We start from the raw sequence: 18,810 nt of genomic DNA on the forward strand, positions 1-18,810 counted from the left end.
ATGTTATCTAAAGTTGTTAGCTAAATTATGCCAGAGAGGTCATTATATTCTCTGGTTATACTCACCACCACCGGTTGTTGCACACAAAGCTAGCATTACTGGTGCAGACTTGGGGACCGACAACCTCCATGCATGCACTTATTCTGCATGCTAGGGTCACACAAACCATAGAACTTTGGCTGTGGAGGCATGGTCGATCCGTATAGGGCCTGTGAAACATTGTACGCATTGAGGGCCATCAAACAACGGAGCCCTATTCAATGAAGGGAAGCGACGTGGGCGGAGGGACCATTAGTACGTGGAGCTTGGCAAAACGGGACATGATTTGTTGAAACAATTGTAAATCAAACCTTGCCTTCATTTACTCACTGTGACTCATTTACTCATTGTGACACACTGAGGTTACAAACTCTGTTTTAGATGAGACTTTGTAGTCAATTTTGACAATAGAATAAATGTTTCTGACTCATATTGATGCCACATAGGGTGTTTTCAAAAGGATTAGTTGCTTTTTAGGGGCTGTCGCTTAAACCATTTGGAATGAATGGATAAATGTCGACACTTTTTCGTTGAGTCCCCTGGACAAACGTTGAATACTGAAGTCAAACGGTGAGATCTTGTTGAGGACACAGCACCGCAGACAGAGTGTGGTTAGTTCCATCTCTCAGTCTCTCAGGATTTAGAAAGTGGTTGGCTGGACTAGAGATCACGAAAGGGACAAGGGAATAAGCACTTTTTGACGCGACTTTTCCGTTCACTTGGAACGTTTATATGTAAAAGGGAAAAAAGGGAATTATGGAAGGAAACAGCGGATACCTCTTATACACGCGCACCGCAGTGGTTTACGGTTTAATCCTCATCAACCCGGGTAAGTTATACAGTGCCTCTGTAGCCTCATGCGCCTCGCTTGTTCGGTGTCTGTGCCCACTGGCGTTGCCAACCTATATATAGGTTTACCTACCTTGGAAAATAAGAGTGAGAAAATGAGGCTTTATATTCGCCAACAAAAAAAAGAAACGTTACGCACAACCAAACTGTAACCAAACAGTATAGCATCATAGCCTACATGTTGTTAAACTGAATTATGACTTTTTCAGATTTATCCAATATCCATTGACAGTCAAAGCTCATCAAAGTCTTTTATTTTCAAGGATAGTCCGTTTTGAGTATTGTCTAGCCTTTTTTTCTGTAGGTGGCAGGTTTAGTTACTCAAAGCTGTTACTGATTATGTGAGACAATGTATCTCCCAGTTAGCCGATTGACGTGATGTATATTGAATTAATGGTCCAAGGCAATCATAACTAATAAGGCCTGAGGATCTTCTATAGCGGAGTGGCCCAGCAGAACACTTTACACTCAAATCTACCTCTCTATCCCCCACTCTCTCTCTCTCTCCCCCACCTCCTCACTCTCTCGCTATCCCCCTACCTCTCTCTCTCTGTCTCTCTCCGTCTCTCACTATCCCCCACCTCTTCTCTCTCTCTCTCTATCCCCCAACTCTCTCTCTCCATCTCTCTCTATCCCCCAGCTCCTCACTCTCTCTCTCTCTCTCTCTCCATCCTCCCACCTCTCTCTCTCTATCCCTCCACCTCTTCTCTCTCTCTATATATCCCCCCACCTCTCTCTCACTATCCCCCCACCTCATCACTCTCTCGCTATCCCCCCACCTCTCTCTCTCTATCCCCCACCTCCTCACTCTCTCGCTATCCCCCTACCTCTCTCTCTCTGTCTCTCCGTCTCTCACTATCCCCCCACCTCTTCTCTCTCTCTCTCTATCCCCCAACTCTCTCTCTCTCTCTCCATCTCTCTCTATCCCCCAGCTCCTCACTCTCTCTCTCTCTCCATCCCCCCACCTCTCTCTCTCTATCCCTCCACCTCTTCTCTCTCTCTATATCCCTCCACCTCTCTCTCACTATCCCCCCACCTCATCACTCTCTCGCTATCCCCCCACCTCTCTCTCTCTATCCCCCACCTCCTCACTCTCTCGCTATCCCCCTACCTCTCTCTCTCTGTCTCTCTCCGTCTCTCACTATCCCCCACCTCTTCTCTCTCTCTCTCTATCCCCCACCTCTCTCTCTCTCTCTCTCTCCGTCTCTCTCTATCCCCAAACTCTCTCTCGCTATCCCCCCACCTCCACATCCCCCCACCTCCTCTCTATCCCCCACCTCTCTCTCTATCTCCCCACCCCTCTCTCTCTATCCCCCCACCTTCACTCTCTCTATCCCCCCACCCCTCTCTCTCTATCCCCCCACCCCTCTCTCTCTATCCCCCCACCTCTCTCTCTCTATCCCCCACCTCTCTCTCTCTATCCCCCCACCTCTCTCTCTCTATCCCCCCACCTCTCTCTCTCTATCCCCCCACCTCTCTCTCTCCCCCCACCTTCACTCTCTATCCCCCCACCTTCACTCTCTATCCCCCACCTCTCTCTCTCTATCCCCCCACCTTCACTCTCTATCCCCCACCTCTCTCTCTCTATCCCCCCACCTCTCTCTCTCTATCCCCCCACCTTCTCTCTCTCTATCCCCCCACCTTCTCTCTCTCTATCCCCCCACCTCTCTCTATCCCCCCACCTCTCTCTCTCTATCCCCCCACCTTCACTCTCTCTATCCCCCCACCTCTCTCTCTCTATCCCCCCACCTCTCTCTCTCTCTATCCCCCCACCTTCACTCTCTCTATCCCCCCACCTCTCTCTCTCTATCCCCCATCCTCTCTCTCTCTCTCTCCCCCCACCTCTCTCTCTCTCTCTCTATCCCCCACCTCTCTCTCTCTCTATCCCCCACCTCTCTCTCTCTCTATCCCCCACCTCTCTCTCTCTATCCCCCCACCTCTCTCTCTCTATCCCCCACCTTCACTCTCTCTATCCCCCCACCTTCACTCTCTATCCCCCCACCCCTCTCTCTCTATCCCCCACCTCTCTCTCTCTATCCCCCAACCTCTCTCTCTATCCCCCACCTCTCTCTCTCTATCACCCCACCTTCACTCTCTCTATCCCCCCACCTCTCTCTCTCTATCCCCCACCCTCTCTCTCTATCCCCCCACCTCTCTCTCTCTCTCTATCCCCCACCTCTCTCTCTCTCTATCCCCCACCTCTCTCTCTCTCTATCCCCCACTCCTCTCTCTCTATCCCCCCACCTCTCTCTCTCTATCCCCCACCTCTCTCTCTCTCTCTCCCCCACTCCTCTCTCTCTATCCCCCCACCTCTCTCTCTCTATCCCCCACCTCTCTCTCTCTATCCCCCACCTCTCTCTCTCTATCCCCCCACCTCTCTCTCTCTATCCCACACCTCTCTCTCTCTATCCCCCACCTCTCTCTCTCTATCCCCCACCTTCACTCTCTCTATCCCCCCACCTCTCTCTCTCTATCCCCCACCTCTCTCTCTCTATCCCCCCACCTCTCTCTCTCTATCCCCCCACCTCTCTCTCTCTATCCCCCCACCTCTCTCTCTCTATCCCCCACCTCTCTCTCTCTATCCCCCCACCTTCACTCTCTCTATCCCCCCACCTCTCTCTCTCTATCCCCCACCTCTCTCTCTCTATCCCCCCACCTTCACTCTCTCTATCCCCCCACCTTCACTCTCTCTATCCCCCCACCTCTCTCTCTCTATCCCCCCACCTCTCTCTCTCTATCCCCCACCTCTCTCTCTCTATCCCCCCACCTTCACTCTCTCTATTCCCCCACCTCTCTCTCTCTATCCCCCACCTCTCTCTCTCTATCCCCCACCTCTCTCTCTCTATCCCCCCACCTTCACTCTCTCTATCCCCCCACCTCTCTCTCTCTATCCCCCCACCTCTCTCTCTCTATCCCCCCACCTCTCTCTCTCTATCCCCCCACCTCTCTCTCTCTATCCCCCCACCTCTCTCTCTCTATCCCCCACCTTCACTCTCTCTCTCTCCCCCACTCCTCTCTCTCTATCCCCCCACCTCTCTCTCTCTATCCCCCACCTCTCTCTCTCTATCCCCCACCTTCACTCTCTCTCTCTCCCCCACTCCTCTCTCTCTATCCCCCCACCTCTCTCTCTCTATCCCCCACCTCTCTCTCTCTATCCCCCCACCTTCTCTCTCTCTCTATCCCCCACCTCTCTCTCTCTATCCCCCCACCTTCACTCTCTCTCTCTCCCCCACTCCTCTCTCTCTATCCCCCCACCTCTCTCTCTCTATCCCCCACCTCTCTCTCTCTATCCCCCCACCTTCTCTCTCTCTATCCCCCCACCTCTCTCTCTCTATCCCCCCACCTCTCTCTCTCTATCCCCCCACCTTCTCTCTCTCTATCCCCCACCTTCACTCTCTCTATCCCCCCACCTTCACTCTCTATCCCCCCACCTCTCTCTCTCTCTATCCCCCACCTCTCTCTCTCTATCCCCCAACCTCTCTCTCTATCCCCCACCTCTCTCTCTCTATCCCCCCACCTTCACTCTCTCTATCCCCCCACCTTCACTCTCTATCCCCCACCTCTCTCTCTCTATCCCCCACCTCTCTCTCTCTATCCCCCCACCTCTCTCTCTCTATCCCCCCACCTCTCTCTCTCTATCCCCCCACCTCTCTCTCTCTCTATCCCCCCACCTCTCTCTCTCTCTATCCCCCACCTCTCTCTCTCTCTATCCCCCACCTCTCTCTCTCTCTATCCCCCACCTCTCTCTCTCTATCCCCCCACCTCTCTCTCTCTATCCCCCCACCCCTCTCTCTCTATCCCCCCACCTCTCTCTCTCTATCCCCCACCTCTCTCTCTCTATCCCCCCACCTTCACTCTCTCTATCCCCCCACCCCTCTCTCTCTATCCCCCCACCTCTCTCTCTCTATCCCCCCACCTCTCTCTCTCTATCCCCCCACCTCTCTCTCTCTATCCCCCCACCTCTCTCTCTCTATCCCCCCACCTCTCTCTCTCTATCCCCCCACCTCTCTCTCTCTCTATCCCCCCACCTCTCTCTCTCTATCCCCCCACCTTCACTCTCTATCCCCCACCTCTCTCTCTCTATCCCCCCACCTTCACTCTCTATCCCCCACCTCTCTCTCTCTATCCCCCCACCTTCACTCTCTCCCCCCACCTCTCTCTCTCTATCCCCCCACCTTCTCTCTCTCTCTATCCCCCCACCTCTCTCTCTCTCTATCCCCCACCTCTCTCTCTCTCTATCCCCCACCTCTCTCTCTCTCTCTCTCTCTCTCTCTCTATCCCCCCACCTTCACTCTCTCTATCCCCCACCTCTCTCTCTCTATCCCCCACCTCTCTCTCTCTATCCCCCACCTCTCTCTCTCTATCCCCCCACCTTCACTCTCTCTATCCCCCCACCTTCACTCTCTCTCTCTCTAGTAGTTCTGTCTATGAATTTGAGAGTGGTTACATTTCTCCAGCCCCTCGTCCCTCAGCTTTTTACCAAAATAGTGTCTGGGAAACCCTTTGTTTCTGTTTCAACTGCAGATTGGCCCTTTAAGATTCCATTGTCATTTTAGACTGGTTCATATCTTTCCGATTAATTTGTGACTGATTATAGCTAGTGTGTGTTTGTGTGTGTGTGTGTGTGTGTGTGTGTGTGTGTGTGTGTGGGTGGGTGGGGGTTCTTCCTCAGTGTTAAGTCATGACTGGACTCATGCCCATGCAGAGGACAGGTTGTTCAACAGGCTGTTCGTTGGCTATAACAAGTGGTCCCGCCCCGTACGAAACATCAGCGACGTTGTCATCGTCAAGTTCGGTCTGTCCATCGCACAACTCATAGACGTGGTAAGACAACTTGCACGTTCATGTTTTCTACACATAATCTATCACTCAATCAATCAAATCTGTATCCTTCACCCTCAGGATGAGAAGAACCAGATGATGACCACCAACGTATGGCTGAAACAGGTTAGAACACCGTTCTATTCTATTAGTGGCTGAAACAGGTTAGAACACCGTTCTATTATATTAGTGGCTGAAACAGGTTAGAACACCGTTCTATTCTATTAGTGGCTGAAACAGGTTAGAACACCGTTCTATTCTATTAGTGGCTGAAACAAGTTAGAGCATTGTTTTATTATATTAGTGGCTGAAACAGGTTAGAACACCGTTCTATTCTATTAGTGGCTGAAACAAGTTAGAACACCGTTCTATTCTATTAGTGGCTGAAACAAGTTAGAGCATTGTTCTATTATATTAGTGGCTGAAACAGGTTAGAACACCGTTCTATTCTATTAGTGGCTGAAACAAGTTAGAGCATTGTTCTATTATATTAGTGGCTGAAACAGGTTAGAACACCGTTCTATTCTATTAGTGGCTGAAACAAGTTAGAGCATTGTTCTATTATATTAGTGGCTGAAACAGGTTAGAACACCGTTCTATTCTATTAGTGGCTGAAACAAGTTAGAGCATTGTTCTATTATATTAGTGGCTGAAACAGGTTAGAACACCGTTCTATTCTATTAGTGGCTGAAACAAGTTAGAGCATTGTTCTATTATATTAGTGGCTGAAACAGGTTAGAACACCGTTCTATTCTATTAGTGGCTGAAACAAGTTAGAGCATTGTTCTATTATATTAGTGGCTGAAACAGGTTAGAACACCGTTCTATTCTATTAGTGGCTGAAACAAGTTAGAGCATTGTTCTATTATATTAGTGGCTGAAACAGGTTAGAACACCGTTCTATTCTATTAGTGGCTGAAACAAGTTAGAGCATTGTTCTATTATATTAGTGGCTGAAACAGGTTAGAACACCGTTCTATTCTATTAGTGGCTGAAACAAGTTAGAGCATTGTTCTATTATATTAGTGGCTGAAACAGGTTAGAACACCGTTCTATTCTATTAGTGGCTGAAACAAGTTAGAGCATTGTTCTATTATATTAGTGGCTGAAACAGGTTAGAACACCGTTCTATTCTATTAGTGGCTGAAACAAGTTAGAGCATTGTTCTATTATATTAGTGGCTGAAACAGGTTAGAACACCGTTCTATTCTATTAGTGGCTGAAACAAGTTAGAGCATTGTTCTATTATATTAGTGGCTGAAACAGGTCAGAACACCGTTCTATTCTATTAGTGGCTGAAACAAGTTAGAGCATTGTTCTATTATATTAGTGGCTGAAACAGGTTAGAACACTGTTCTATTATATTAGTGGCTGAAACAAGTTAGAACACTGTTCTATTCTATTAGTGGCTGAAACAGGTTAGAACACTGTTCTATTCTATTAGTGGCTGAAACAGGTTAGAACACTGTTCTATTCTATTAGTGGCTGAAACAGGTTAGAACACTGTTCTATTCTATTAGTGGCTGAAACAGGTTAGAACACTGTTCTATTCTATTAGTGGCTGAAACAGGTTAGAACACTGTTCTATTCTATTAGTGGCTGAAACAGGTTAGAACACTGTTCTATTCTATTAGTGGCTGAAACAGGTTAGAACACTGTTCTATTCTATTAGTGGCTGAAACAGGTTAGAACACTGTTCTATTCTATTAGTGGCTGAAACAGGTTAGAACACTGTTCTATTGTATTAGTGGCTGAAACAGGTTAGAACACTGTTCTATTGTATTAGTGGCTGAAACAGGTTAGAACACTGTTCTATTATAGTAGTGGCTGAAACAGGTTAGAACACTGTTCTGTTCTATTAGTGGCTGAAACAGGTTAGAACACTGTTCTATTCTATTAGTGGCTGAAACAGGTTAGAACACTGTTCTATTGTATTAGTGGCTGAAACAGGTTAGAACACTGTTCTATTATATTAGTGGCTGAAACAGGTTAGAACACTGTTCTATTATATTAGTGGCTGAAACAGGTTAGAACACGGTTCTATTTTATTAGTGGCTGAAACAGGTTAGAACACTGTTCTATTCTATTAGTGGCTGAAACAGGTTAGAACACTGTTCTATTATATTAGTGGCTGAAACAGGTTAGAACACTGTTCTATTATATTAGTGGCTGAAACAGGTTAGAACACAGTTCTATTTTATTAGTGGCTGAAACAGGTTAGAACACTGTTCTATTATATTAGTGGCTGAAACAGGTTAGAACACCGTTCTATTCTATTAGTGGCTGAAACAGGTTAGAACACTGTTTTATTCTATTAGCGGCTGAAACAGGTTAGAACACTGTTCTATTAGTGGCTGAAACAGGTTAGAACACTGTTCTATTAGTGGCTGAAACAGGTTAGAACACTGTTCTATTAGTGGCTGAAACAGGTTAGAACACTGTTTTATTCTATTAGCGGCTGAAACAGGTTAGAACACTGTTCTATTAGTGGCTGAAACAGGTTAGAACACTGTTTTATTCTATTAGCGGCTGAAACAGGTTAGAACACTGTTCTATTAGTGGCTGAAACAGGTTAGAACACTGTTCGTTTATATTATCGGCTGAAACAGGAAAGAATAGTAATATTGTCTCTACTTTCCTCGATGTCTATGGCTGCATTTACACAGGCAGCCAATTATTGGCAAGAGCTAATCTGATTGGTCAAGTCAAAAGATGCAATTGGTGAAAAACTATTAGAATTCGTCTGCCTGTGTAAACGCAGCCTAGGACATTCAGAACAACATGGAGAAAGCTCCTGAGACGATGGAAACTTTTAAGTATTCTTGTTTGTCCTGTGGTTAACCCCTCCAGGAGTGGAGTGACTTTAATCGTATCGTGTGTGTGTGTGTGTAGGAGTGGAGTGACTATAAACTGCGGTGGCGTCCATCTGACTACGACAACGTGACGTCCATTAGAGTACCTTCTGAACTGATCTGGGTACCTGACATCGTCCTCTATAACAAGTCAGTCACACACACACACACACACACACACACACACACACACACACACACACACACACACACACACACACACACACACACAGAGATGTGTAGTGATCAATTAATTGTGTAGGAGGAGGCAGTAATCTGTGGTTCTATAGTTGTGTAGGAGATGGCAGTAATCTGTGGTTCTATAGCTGTGTAGGAGGAGGCAGTAATCTGTGGTTCTACAGTTGTGCCCAAAACCCCAAACAGCAAGCAATGCAGATTTCAAAGCATGGTGGCTGGGAAATACTCCCTTGAAAGGCAGGAAATTTAGGTAGAAACCTAGAGAGGAACCAGGTTCTGAAGGGTGACCAGTTCTCTTCTGGCTTTACCGGGTGGAGATTATATATAAGGCCAGATCGTTCTTCAAGATGTTCAAACATTCATAGATGACCAGCAGGGTCAAAAAAGAATCACATTGGTTGTAGAGAGTGCAACAGGTCAGTACCTCAGGAGTAAATGTCAGTTGGCTTTTCATAGCAGAGCATTCAGAGGTCGAGAGGTCGAGAGAGAGAGGTAGAGAGAGGTAGAGAGGTCGAGAGAGAGAGCAAAAGGGAATGGTCCGGGACAAGGTAGCACGTCCAGTGAACAGGTCAGGGTACCATAGCAGAACAGTTAAAACTGGAGCAGCAGCACGACCAGGTGGACAGCCAGTAATCATCAGGTAGTTCTAGAGGGAGCATACTGAAATTCATAGTTCTATATAGTAGTTGTGTTTCTATAAAACAGTCATGTTTTGTTCTATAGTTGTGGTTCTATAAAACAGTCATGTTTTGTTCTATAGTTGTGGTTCTATAAAACAGTCATGTTTTGTTCTATAGTTGTGGTTCTATAATACAGTCATGTTTTGTTCTATAGTTGTGGTTCTATAAAACAGTAATCTGTGGTTCTGTAGTTGTGGTTAAATAAACAGTAATTTGTGGTTCTCTAGTTGTTTCTGTACAGCAGTAATCAGTGGTTCTATAGTTGTGGTTCTATAAAACAGTCATGTTTTATTCTATAATTGTGGTTCTACAAACAGTAATCTGTGATTTTACAGTTGTGGTTCTATAAAGCTGTGGTTCTATAGTTGTGGTTCTGTAAAGCTGCAATCTGTGGTTCCATGGGTGTGGTTCTATAAACAGCAATCTGTGGTTCTCTAGGTGTGGTTCTGTAAAGCTATAATCCGTGGTTCTATTGTTGTGGTTCTATAAACGGTAATACGTGGTTCTCTAGTTATGGTTCTATAAACTGTAATCTGTGGTTCTCTAGTTATGGTTCTATAAACGGTAATCTGTGGTTCTATAGTTGTGGTTCTTTAAAGCAGAAATCTGTGGTTCTCTAGTTATGGTTATATAAACGTAATCTGTGGTTCTCTAGTTATGGTTCTATAAACGGTAATCTGTGGTTCTCTAGGTATGGTTCTATAAACAGTAATCTGTGGTTCTCCAGTTATGGTTCTATAAACGGTAATCTGTGGTTCTCTAGCTATGGTTCTATAAACAGTAATCTGTGGTTCTCCAGTTATGGTTCTATAAACGGTAATTTGTGGTTCTCTAGTCATGGTTCTATAGACGGTAATCTGTGGTTCTCTAGTTATGGTTCTATAAACAGTAATCTGTGGTTCTCCAGTTATGGTTCTATAAACGGTAATCTGTGGTTCTCTAGTTATGGTTCTATAAATGGTAATTTGTGGTTCTCTAGTTATGGTTCTATAAACGGTAATCTGTGGTTCTCTAGTTATGGTTCTATAAATTGTAATATGCGGTTCTCTAGTTTTGGTTCTATAAACGGTAATCTGTGGTTCTCTAGCTATGGTTCTATAAACAGTAATCTGTGGTTCTCCAGTTATGGTTCTATAAACGGTAATTTGTGGTTCTCTAGTCATGGTTCTATAGACGGTAATCTGTGGTTCTCTAGTTATGGTTCTATAAACAGTAATCTGTGGTTCTCCAGTTATGGTTCTATAAACGGTAATCTGTGGTTCTCTAGGTATGGTTCTATAAATGGTAATTTGTGGTTCTCTAGTTATGGTTCTATAAACGGTAATCTGTGGTTCTCTAGGTATGGTTCTATAAACGGTAATCTGTGGTTCTCTAGCTATGGTTCTATAAACAGTAATCTGTGGTTATCCAGTTATGGTTCTATAAATGGTAATTTGTGGTTCTCTAGTTATGGTTCTATAAACGGTAATCTGTGGTTCTCTAGTTATGGTTCTATAAACAGTAATCTGTGGTTCTCCAGTTATGGTTCTATAAACGGTAATTTGAGGTTCTCCAGTTATGGTTCTATAAACGGTAATTTGTGGTTTTCTAGTTATGGTTCTATAAATGGTAATCTGTGGTTCTCTAGTTATGGTTCTATAAACGGTAATCTGTGGTTCTCTAGCTATGGTTCTATAAACAGTAATCTGTGGTTCTCCAGTTATGGTTCTATAAACGGTAATTTGTGGTTCTCTAGTTATGGTTCTATAAACGGTAATCTGTGGTTCTCTAGTTATGGTTCTATAAACGGTAATCTGTGGTTCTCTAGTTATGGTTCTATAAAAGGTAATTTGTGGTTCTCTAGTTATGGTTCTATAAACGGTAATCTGTGGTTCTCTAGTTATGGTTCTATAAACGGTAATTTGTGGTTCTCTAGTCATGGTTCTATAAACGGTAATCTGTGGTTCTCTAGTTATGGTTCTATAAACGTAATCTGTGGTTCTCCAGTTATGGTTCTATAAACGGTAATCTGTGGTTCTCTAGTTATGGTTCTATAAACGGTAATCTGTGGTTCTCCCTACCTGACTTTCTCACCACCAGTTGTAAAGACAAGGCTGTCTTGCATCAGACAGTCGTGTCCCGTCCCCCCGGCAGAGGAAGACATCACACAGAATTCATCATCAACATTCACATATCATTCTACCGCTCCTTAAACGAGCATCGCTTAGGGTTCCTTTACTCACGTTTGATTTCCAGAATAATGAAGCAACACGCCTTTCCCTTGTTTTGGTCTTTAGATTCTATTGTTTTGGAATAAGACAGGAAGGGGTAGTAGTGCTGCACATCACTCCCTGGTCTGAAGAGTCTTCCTCCCCCCTTTTTCTATCTTCTTCTCTCTCTCGCTCTCTTTCTCTCCCCCCCCTCCCACTCTCTCTCCCTCTCTCCCTCTCTTTCCCTCCCTCCCACCCTCTCACTCTCTTTCCCTCCCTCCTTCCCTCCCTCCCATCTCGCTCCCTCTCTCTCCCTCCCACCTTCTCGCTCTCTTTCTCTCTCCCTCCCTCCCTCCCTCTCACTCTCTTTCCCTCCCTCTCTCTCGCTGTCTTTCTCTCCCTCCCTCCCTCCCCCTCGCTCTCTCTCTCCCTCCCTCCCTCTCCCTCCCTCCCTCCCTCCCTCCCTCTCTCTCTCTCTCTCTCTGTGTATCTCCCCAGTGCGGATGGTGAGTTTTCAGTGACCCATATGACCAAGGCTCATCTGTTCCATAGTGGTCATGTGCGCTGGGTTCCCCCGGCCATCTATAAGTCCTCCTGCTCTATAGACGTCACCTTCTTCCCCTTCGATCAGCAGAATTGTAAAATGAAGTTTGGCTCCTGGACCTACGACAGAGCTAAGATAGATCTAGAGCCTATAGGGGATACTGTCGATCTGAAGGTAGGTGTTGCGCACACACACACGCAAAGACACACACAGATTCACACATATTTACACACACACACACACAAATTTCCACACACACGGAGACACACACCCAGATTTACACACACAACCACCTGTGTCTCTGTTTCTGCTCCAGGACTACTGGGAGAGTGGTGAATGGGCTATAGTGAACGCAGTGGGAACCTACAACACTAAGAAGTATGACTGTTGCCATGAGATCTACCCTGATATAACCTACTATTTCATGATCAGACGCCTGCCTCTATTCTACACTGTCAACCTCATTATCCCTTGTCTCCTCATCTCCTGTCTCACCGTCCTCGTGTTCTATCTGCCTTCTGACTGTGGAGAGAAGATCACTCTGTGTATCTCTGTCTTACTCTCTCTCACCGTCTTCCTCCTGCTCATCACTGAGATCATCCCTTCCACCTCCCTGGTGATTCCTCTCATCGGGGAGTATCTCCTTTTCACCATGATCTTCGTCACTCTGTCTATTGTGATAACGGTGTTTGTCCTGAACGTCCACCATCGTTCCTCTGCTACTCACACCATGCCTGGCTGGGTTCGGACACTGTTCCTGTCTGCCATTCCCCGGTGGCTCTGCATGAAACGACCCCCGCCTGACCTCAGGAGGAGGGGCTTAGTAGGCAAACTCCACCCCTTCGGAACCTTCAGAACACCTGGCCCCTCCCGCGCTTCGTCGCATTCCACAGCTCACACCTGGCTCATGCGGGAGTCCGATGTTGATCTCCATGGTAACGAGGACGAGGATGTGATTCGCCATGGTTACTTGGATACGGAGATGGACGCGGGGTTAGGGGGGAGGTTGAGGCTTCCTCCATCCTTCTCCTTTCCCCCTCCCTCTCCTCGCCTGCCCGTCTACACCTCCCTCATCCCCAAGACTCACACCACCCAGCGGCCCCCCAATCTGAGTCTGACCCCAGACTGGGACTTCGCTCCCCCAGGTCCTGATGTTGGTATGGCCCACGCCCCAGCTCCAGCCCTGTCTCCTGCAGTATTACAAGCCCTGGAGGGGGTGACGTACATCGCTGAACACCTCAGAGCCGAGGACCAAGACTTCTCTGTGAGACCACTACTGCACCACACAGGGAACTACTACACCCTACTGCACCACACCAGAGAACTACAACACCCTACTGCACCACACAGGGAACTACAACTCCCTACTGTAATCAAACTAAATCCAACTTGATTTTCTAGAGCACATTTATTAAAGGATTAATTTCAAAGAGCTTGAAAAATAAAATAATACAAGGTGAGAAAGATAAAAACAAATTGACATAGTAAAACAATAATAAAATAAGTGGACACAAGACTAATGCAGTCAAAAATACAGACATTCTACAACTGTTCCCTCCTCCAGACATTCTACGACCGTTCCCTCCTCCAGACATTCTACAGCTGTTCCCTCCTCCAGACATTCTACAGCTGTTCCCTCCTCCAGACATTCTACAGCTGTTCCCTCCTCCAGACATTCTACAGCTGTTCCCTCCTCCAGACATTCTACAGCTGTTCCCTCCTCCAGACATTCTACAGCTGTTCCCTCCTCCAGACATTCTACAGCTGTTCCCTCCTCCAGACATTCTACAGCTGTTCCCTCCTCCAGACATTCTACAGCTGTTCCCTCCTCCAGACATTCTACAGCTGTTCCCTCCTCCAGACATTCTACAGCTGTTCCCTCCTCCAGACATTCTACGACCGTTCCCTCCTCCAGACATTCTACGACCGTTCCCTCCTCCAGACATTCTACGACCGTTCCCTCCTCCAGACATTCTACGACCGTTCCCTCCTCCAGACATTCTACGACCGTTCCCTCCTCCAGACATTCTACGACCGTTCCCTCCTCCAGACATTCTACGACCGTTCCCTCCTCCAGACATTCTACGACCGTTCCCTCCTCCAGACATTCTACGACCGTTCCCTCCTCCAGACATTCTACGACCGTTCCCTCCTCCAGACATTCTACGACCGTTCCCTCCTCCAGACATTCTACAGCTGTTCCATCCTCCAGACATTCTACGACCGTTCCCTCCTCCAGACATTCTACGACCGTTCCCTCCTCCAGACATTCTACGACCGTTCCCTTCCTCCAGACATTCTACGACCGTTCCCTCCTCCAGACATTCTACGACCGTTCCCTCCTCCAGACATTCTACAGCTGTTCCCTCCTCCAGACATTCTACAGCTGTTCCCTGCTCCCAAGGCTAGGACCATAGTGACTGAAGGCTGACTCACCAAAAGTTTTGGTTCTGACATTCAGAGCACCTATAGGATCAGTGCCAGAAGATCTGAGGGACTGACCACACAGAGAATTTCCCTACTTTACCACACATAGAACTACAACTCTCTACTTTACGACACAGAGAACTACAACTCTCTACTGTACCACACAGAAAACTATCGCTTCCTACTGACCAACAACACAATAATTAGGATACATAGAGAGCAAAATGTAGAATCTGCTTCACACAGAGAACTACAACTCCCGTTGCACCACAGGGAACTACAACTCCCTACTGTACCACACATAGAACTACAACTCCCTACTGTACCACACATAGAACTACAACTCCCTACTGTACCACACAGAGCACTCCCACTCCCTACTGTACCACACAGAACTACAACTCCCTACTGTATCACAGAGCAAACTACAACTCCCAACTGTACCACAGAGAGAACTACTGCTCCCTACTGTATCATTCAGAGAACTACAACTCCCTACTGACCAACAACACACGATTTAGGGGAGATGGAGAGCGAGGGAAGAGAACTGAGTAGAATCTGTCTCTGGATTTGTGTGTTTTGTGGTCTTTTTACAATGTTAACTTGTGTGTGTGTGTGTGTGTCCAGGTGAAGGAGGACTGGAAGTACGTTGCCATGGTGATAGATCGTATCTTCCTGTGGATGTTCATCATCGTGTGTCTCCTGGGAACCATCGGATTGTTCTTACCACCCTGGCTGGCCGGCATGATCTAGAACCCTGTGTGTGTGTGTGTGTGTAATAATAATAATATTAATAATTATTATTATTTGGTGGGTGCTTATATTTGTCCTATTTCACACATGTACAACTGTGTATTTTGCATATCCCAACTCTCCCTGAGCCACTCTCGGAGAGTGGGGTCATGGCCGGGGTCTCACGGTGGTGTGTGTGTGTGTGTACCTTAGGGCTCGTCCTTCTACTATGGCTCTCCGGAATGATCTAGAAGCGTTCTAGAACTGTTCCTTAGTCCAGACATTCTAGAACTCTATCCTTCTCTGTTCTACAATCTAGTGTCAACGTTACCAATGTTGAGGAACTGGGGCCAAGTCACAACTTCAAGAAGCACCCTACCCCCCCAAAAAATGATAAAGATTGACCTATTTAACATCTAAGACTTATTGGTGAATAAAAATAAAAATGTCTGTCTTTGTATGGACATTAAATGATCAATGTATAGTTAGGTCTGCCGATGAATAGTAGAGAGAGAGAGAGAGGAAGATAGAGGGATTGGAGTGGTGAGGGAGGTAGAGCTGGAGGGATGCTTGCACAAATCCAATGTTTTTAAATGCATGAGGGGAAGTGAATAAGTGCACACTTCTGGGTAAAGGGTAGAGAATGGGAACACAGCAGAGTATGTGTTCTCTGGGCTAGCAGTTAGCGACGGCCCCTACACTCTTAGAAAGAGAAGAGCCCCCTCTGCTGGTGAGAACTGGAAAGGGAGGCTTTGTGTTGTTTCCGGGTGCGCACCAGTTTTCCTATATTATCAGCACCCCAATGTCCTCACATTTCACCTTAATATCCTGAAAAGGTAGGAAAACAAGAACTGTTTTGAAAAGTCAGGTCCTGAATTTGTTCAAGTGCTATTTTATGCTTAAGGTTTGGGTTTAGGGATTAGGGAAAATATAATTTGTAATGGTTAAACATTTTTATACTCCAAAAAGTCCTGATTACAGCATGTTAGTCATTTAGCAGACCCTCTTATCCAGAGCGACTTACAGGCCATTCATCTTCAGATAACTAGGTGAGACAACCACATATCACAGTAGTTAGTATATTCACCTTCAGATAGCTAGGTGGGACAACCACATATCACAGTAGTTAGTATATTCATCTTCAGATAGCTAGGTGAGACAACCACATACTACAGTAGTTAGTATATTCATCTTCAGATAGCTAGGTGAGACAACCACATATCACAGTAGTTAGTATATTCAGATAGCTAGGTGAGACAACCACATATCACAGTAGTTAGTATATTCATCTTCAGATAACTAGGTGAGACAACCACATATCACAGTAGTTAGTATATTCAGATAGCTAGGTGGGACAACCACATATCACAGTAGTTAGTATATTCAGATAGCTAGGTGGGACAACCACATATCACAGTAGTTAGTATATTCATCTTCAGATAACTAGGTGAGACAACCACATATCACAGTAGTTAGTATATTAATCTTCAGATAGCTAGGTGGGACAACCACATATCACAGTAGTTAGTATATTCATCTTCAGATAGCTAGGTGAGACAACCACATATCACAGTAGTTAGTATATTCATCTTCAGATAACTAGGTGAGACAACCACATATCACAGTAGTTAGTATATTCATCTTCAGATAACTAGGTGAGACAACCACATATCATAGTAGTTAGTATATTCATCTTCAGATAGCTAGGTGAGACAACCACATATCACAGTAGTTAGTATATTCATCTTCAGATAACTAGGTGAGACAACCACATATCACAGTAGTTAGTATATTCATCTTCAGATAGCTAGGTGGGACAACCACATATCACAGTAGTTAGTATATTCATCTTCAGATAGCTAGGTGAGACAACCACATATCACAGTAGTTAGTATATTCATCTTCAGATAGCTAGGTGGGGCAACCACATATCACAGTAGTTAGTATATTCAGATAGCTAGGTGGGACAACCACATATCACAGTAGTTAGTATATTCATCTTCAGATAGCTAGGTGGGGCAACCACATATCACAGTAGTTAGTATATTCAGATAGCTAGGTGGGACAACCACATATCACAGTAGCTAGTATATTCAGATAGCTAGGTGGGACAACCACATATCACAGTAGTTAGTATATTCAGATAGCTAGGTGGGACAACCACATATCACAGTAGTTAGTATATTCAGATAGCTAAGTGAGACAACCACATATCACAGTAGTTAGTATATTCAGATAGCTAGGTGGGACAACCACATATCACAGTAGTTAGTATATTCAGATAGCTAGGTGGGACAACCACATATCACAGTAGTTAGTATATTCATCTTCAGATAGCTAGGTGAGACAACCACATATCACAGTAGTTAGTATATTCATCTTCAGATAGCTAGGTGAGACAACCACATATCACAGTAGTTAGTATATTCATCTTCAGATAGCTAGGTGAGACAACCACATATCACAGTAGTTAGTATATTCATCTTCAGATAGCTAGGTGGGACAACCACATATCACAGTAGTTAGTATATTCATCTTCAGATAGCTAGGTGAGACAACCACATATCACAGTAGTTAGTATATTCATCTTCAGATAACTAGGTGAGACAACCACATATCACAGTAGTTAGTATATTCATCTTCAGATAGCTAGATGAGACAACCACATATCACAGTAGTTAGTATATTCAGATAGCTAGGTCAGACAACCACATATCACATTAGTTAGCATATTCAGATAGCTAGGTGGGACAACCACATATCACAGTGGTTAGTATATTCATCTTCAGATAGCTAGATGAGACAACCACATATCACAGTAGTTAGTATATTCATCTTCAGATAGCTAGGTGGGACAACCACATATCACAGTAGTTAGTATATTCATCTTCAGATAGCTAGATGAGACAACCACATATCACATTAGTTAGCATATTCAGATAGCTAGGTGAGACAACCACATATCACAGTAGTTAGTATATTCGTCTTCAGATAGCTAGGTGAGACAACCACATATCACAGTAGTTAGTATATTCATCTTCAGATAGCTAGGTGAGACAACCACATATCGCAGTAGTTAGAATATTCATCTTCAGATAGCTAGGTGGGACAACCACATATCACAGTAGCTATGTTACGTTCCCCAGTTTCTGTGTTGTGTGTGTCAGGAAATGGCTTCCTGGATTCAAGCAGCTGATTGGTCAGCCCCATCGATGATTGGAGCTCTTACCCCGCCCTCTCGTCAGGAGATACAGCTGTCTTCTATTACCAACTCCTTCTCCAGCTGGATAAAAGCCGGTGTTCCTTTGTCAGGAGAAAGAGCTTCTTGGTATGTCCTGTGTGTTGTTGTTGGTCTGTAATTGTTCTGAAGTATTTTGTAGCCGGTGCTGCAGACGTATGTCAAAAGGACTGTGTTTGTGATTATTGAAATTGTTCACTTTACGTTAGTAGTTATTCTGTTTTTGTTCCCAGGGGTGAAG

The 18,810-nt window shown here is 45.3% G+C and overlaps 1 protein-coding gene across 1 annotated transcript; it reads left to right on the plus strand.

Moving 5' to 3' along the window:
* Window positions 1-656: 656 nt before the first annotated feature.
* On the plus strand, window positions 657-16,890 carry chrna2a (cholinergic receptor, nicotinic, alpha 2a (neuronal)). Its single transcript, XM_055862678.1, has 7 exons — window positions 657-868; window positions 5,561-5,712; window positions 5,791-5,835; window positions 8,602-8,711; window positions 12,127-12,346; window positions 12,489-13,436; window positions 15,227-16,890. The coding sequence occupies exons 1-7, from the start codon at window positions 796-798 to the stop codon at window positions 15,350-15,352; spliced, it is 1,674 nt and encodes a 557-aa protein (XP_055718653.1). The 5' UTR covers window positions 657-795; the 3' UTR covers window positions 15,353-16,890.
* The last annotated feature ends 1,920 nt before the right edge of the window (window positions 16,891-18,810 follow it).

The sequence above is a fragment of the Salvelinus fontinalis genome, chromosome 15 (genome assembly GCF_029448725.1).
Source record: "Salvelinus fontinalis isolate EN_2023a chromosome 15, ASM2944872v1, whole genome shotgun sequence".
Classification (NCBI taxonomy): Eukaryota; Metazoa; Chordata; class Actinopteri; order Salmoniformes; family Salmonidae; genus Salvelinus; species Salvelinus fontinalis.

Coding starts and splice junctions, on each gene's coding strand:
- chrna2a (XM_055862678.1), top strand. CDS start 796: ATGGAAGGAAACAGCGGATACCTCTTATACACGCGCACCGCAGTGGTT. Junction 869..5,560: donor TTTAATCCTCATCAACCCGG/GTAAGTTATACA, acceptor GTTCTTCCTCAG/TGTTAAGTCATGACTGGACT. Junction 5,836..8,601: donor CCAACGTATGGCTGAAACAG/GTTAGAACACCG, acceptor GTGTGTGTGTAG/GAGTGGAGTGACTATAAACT.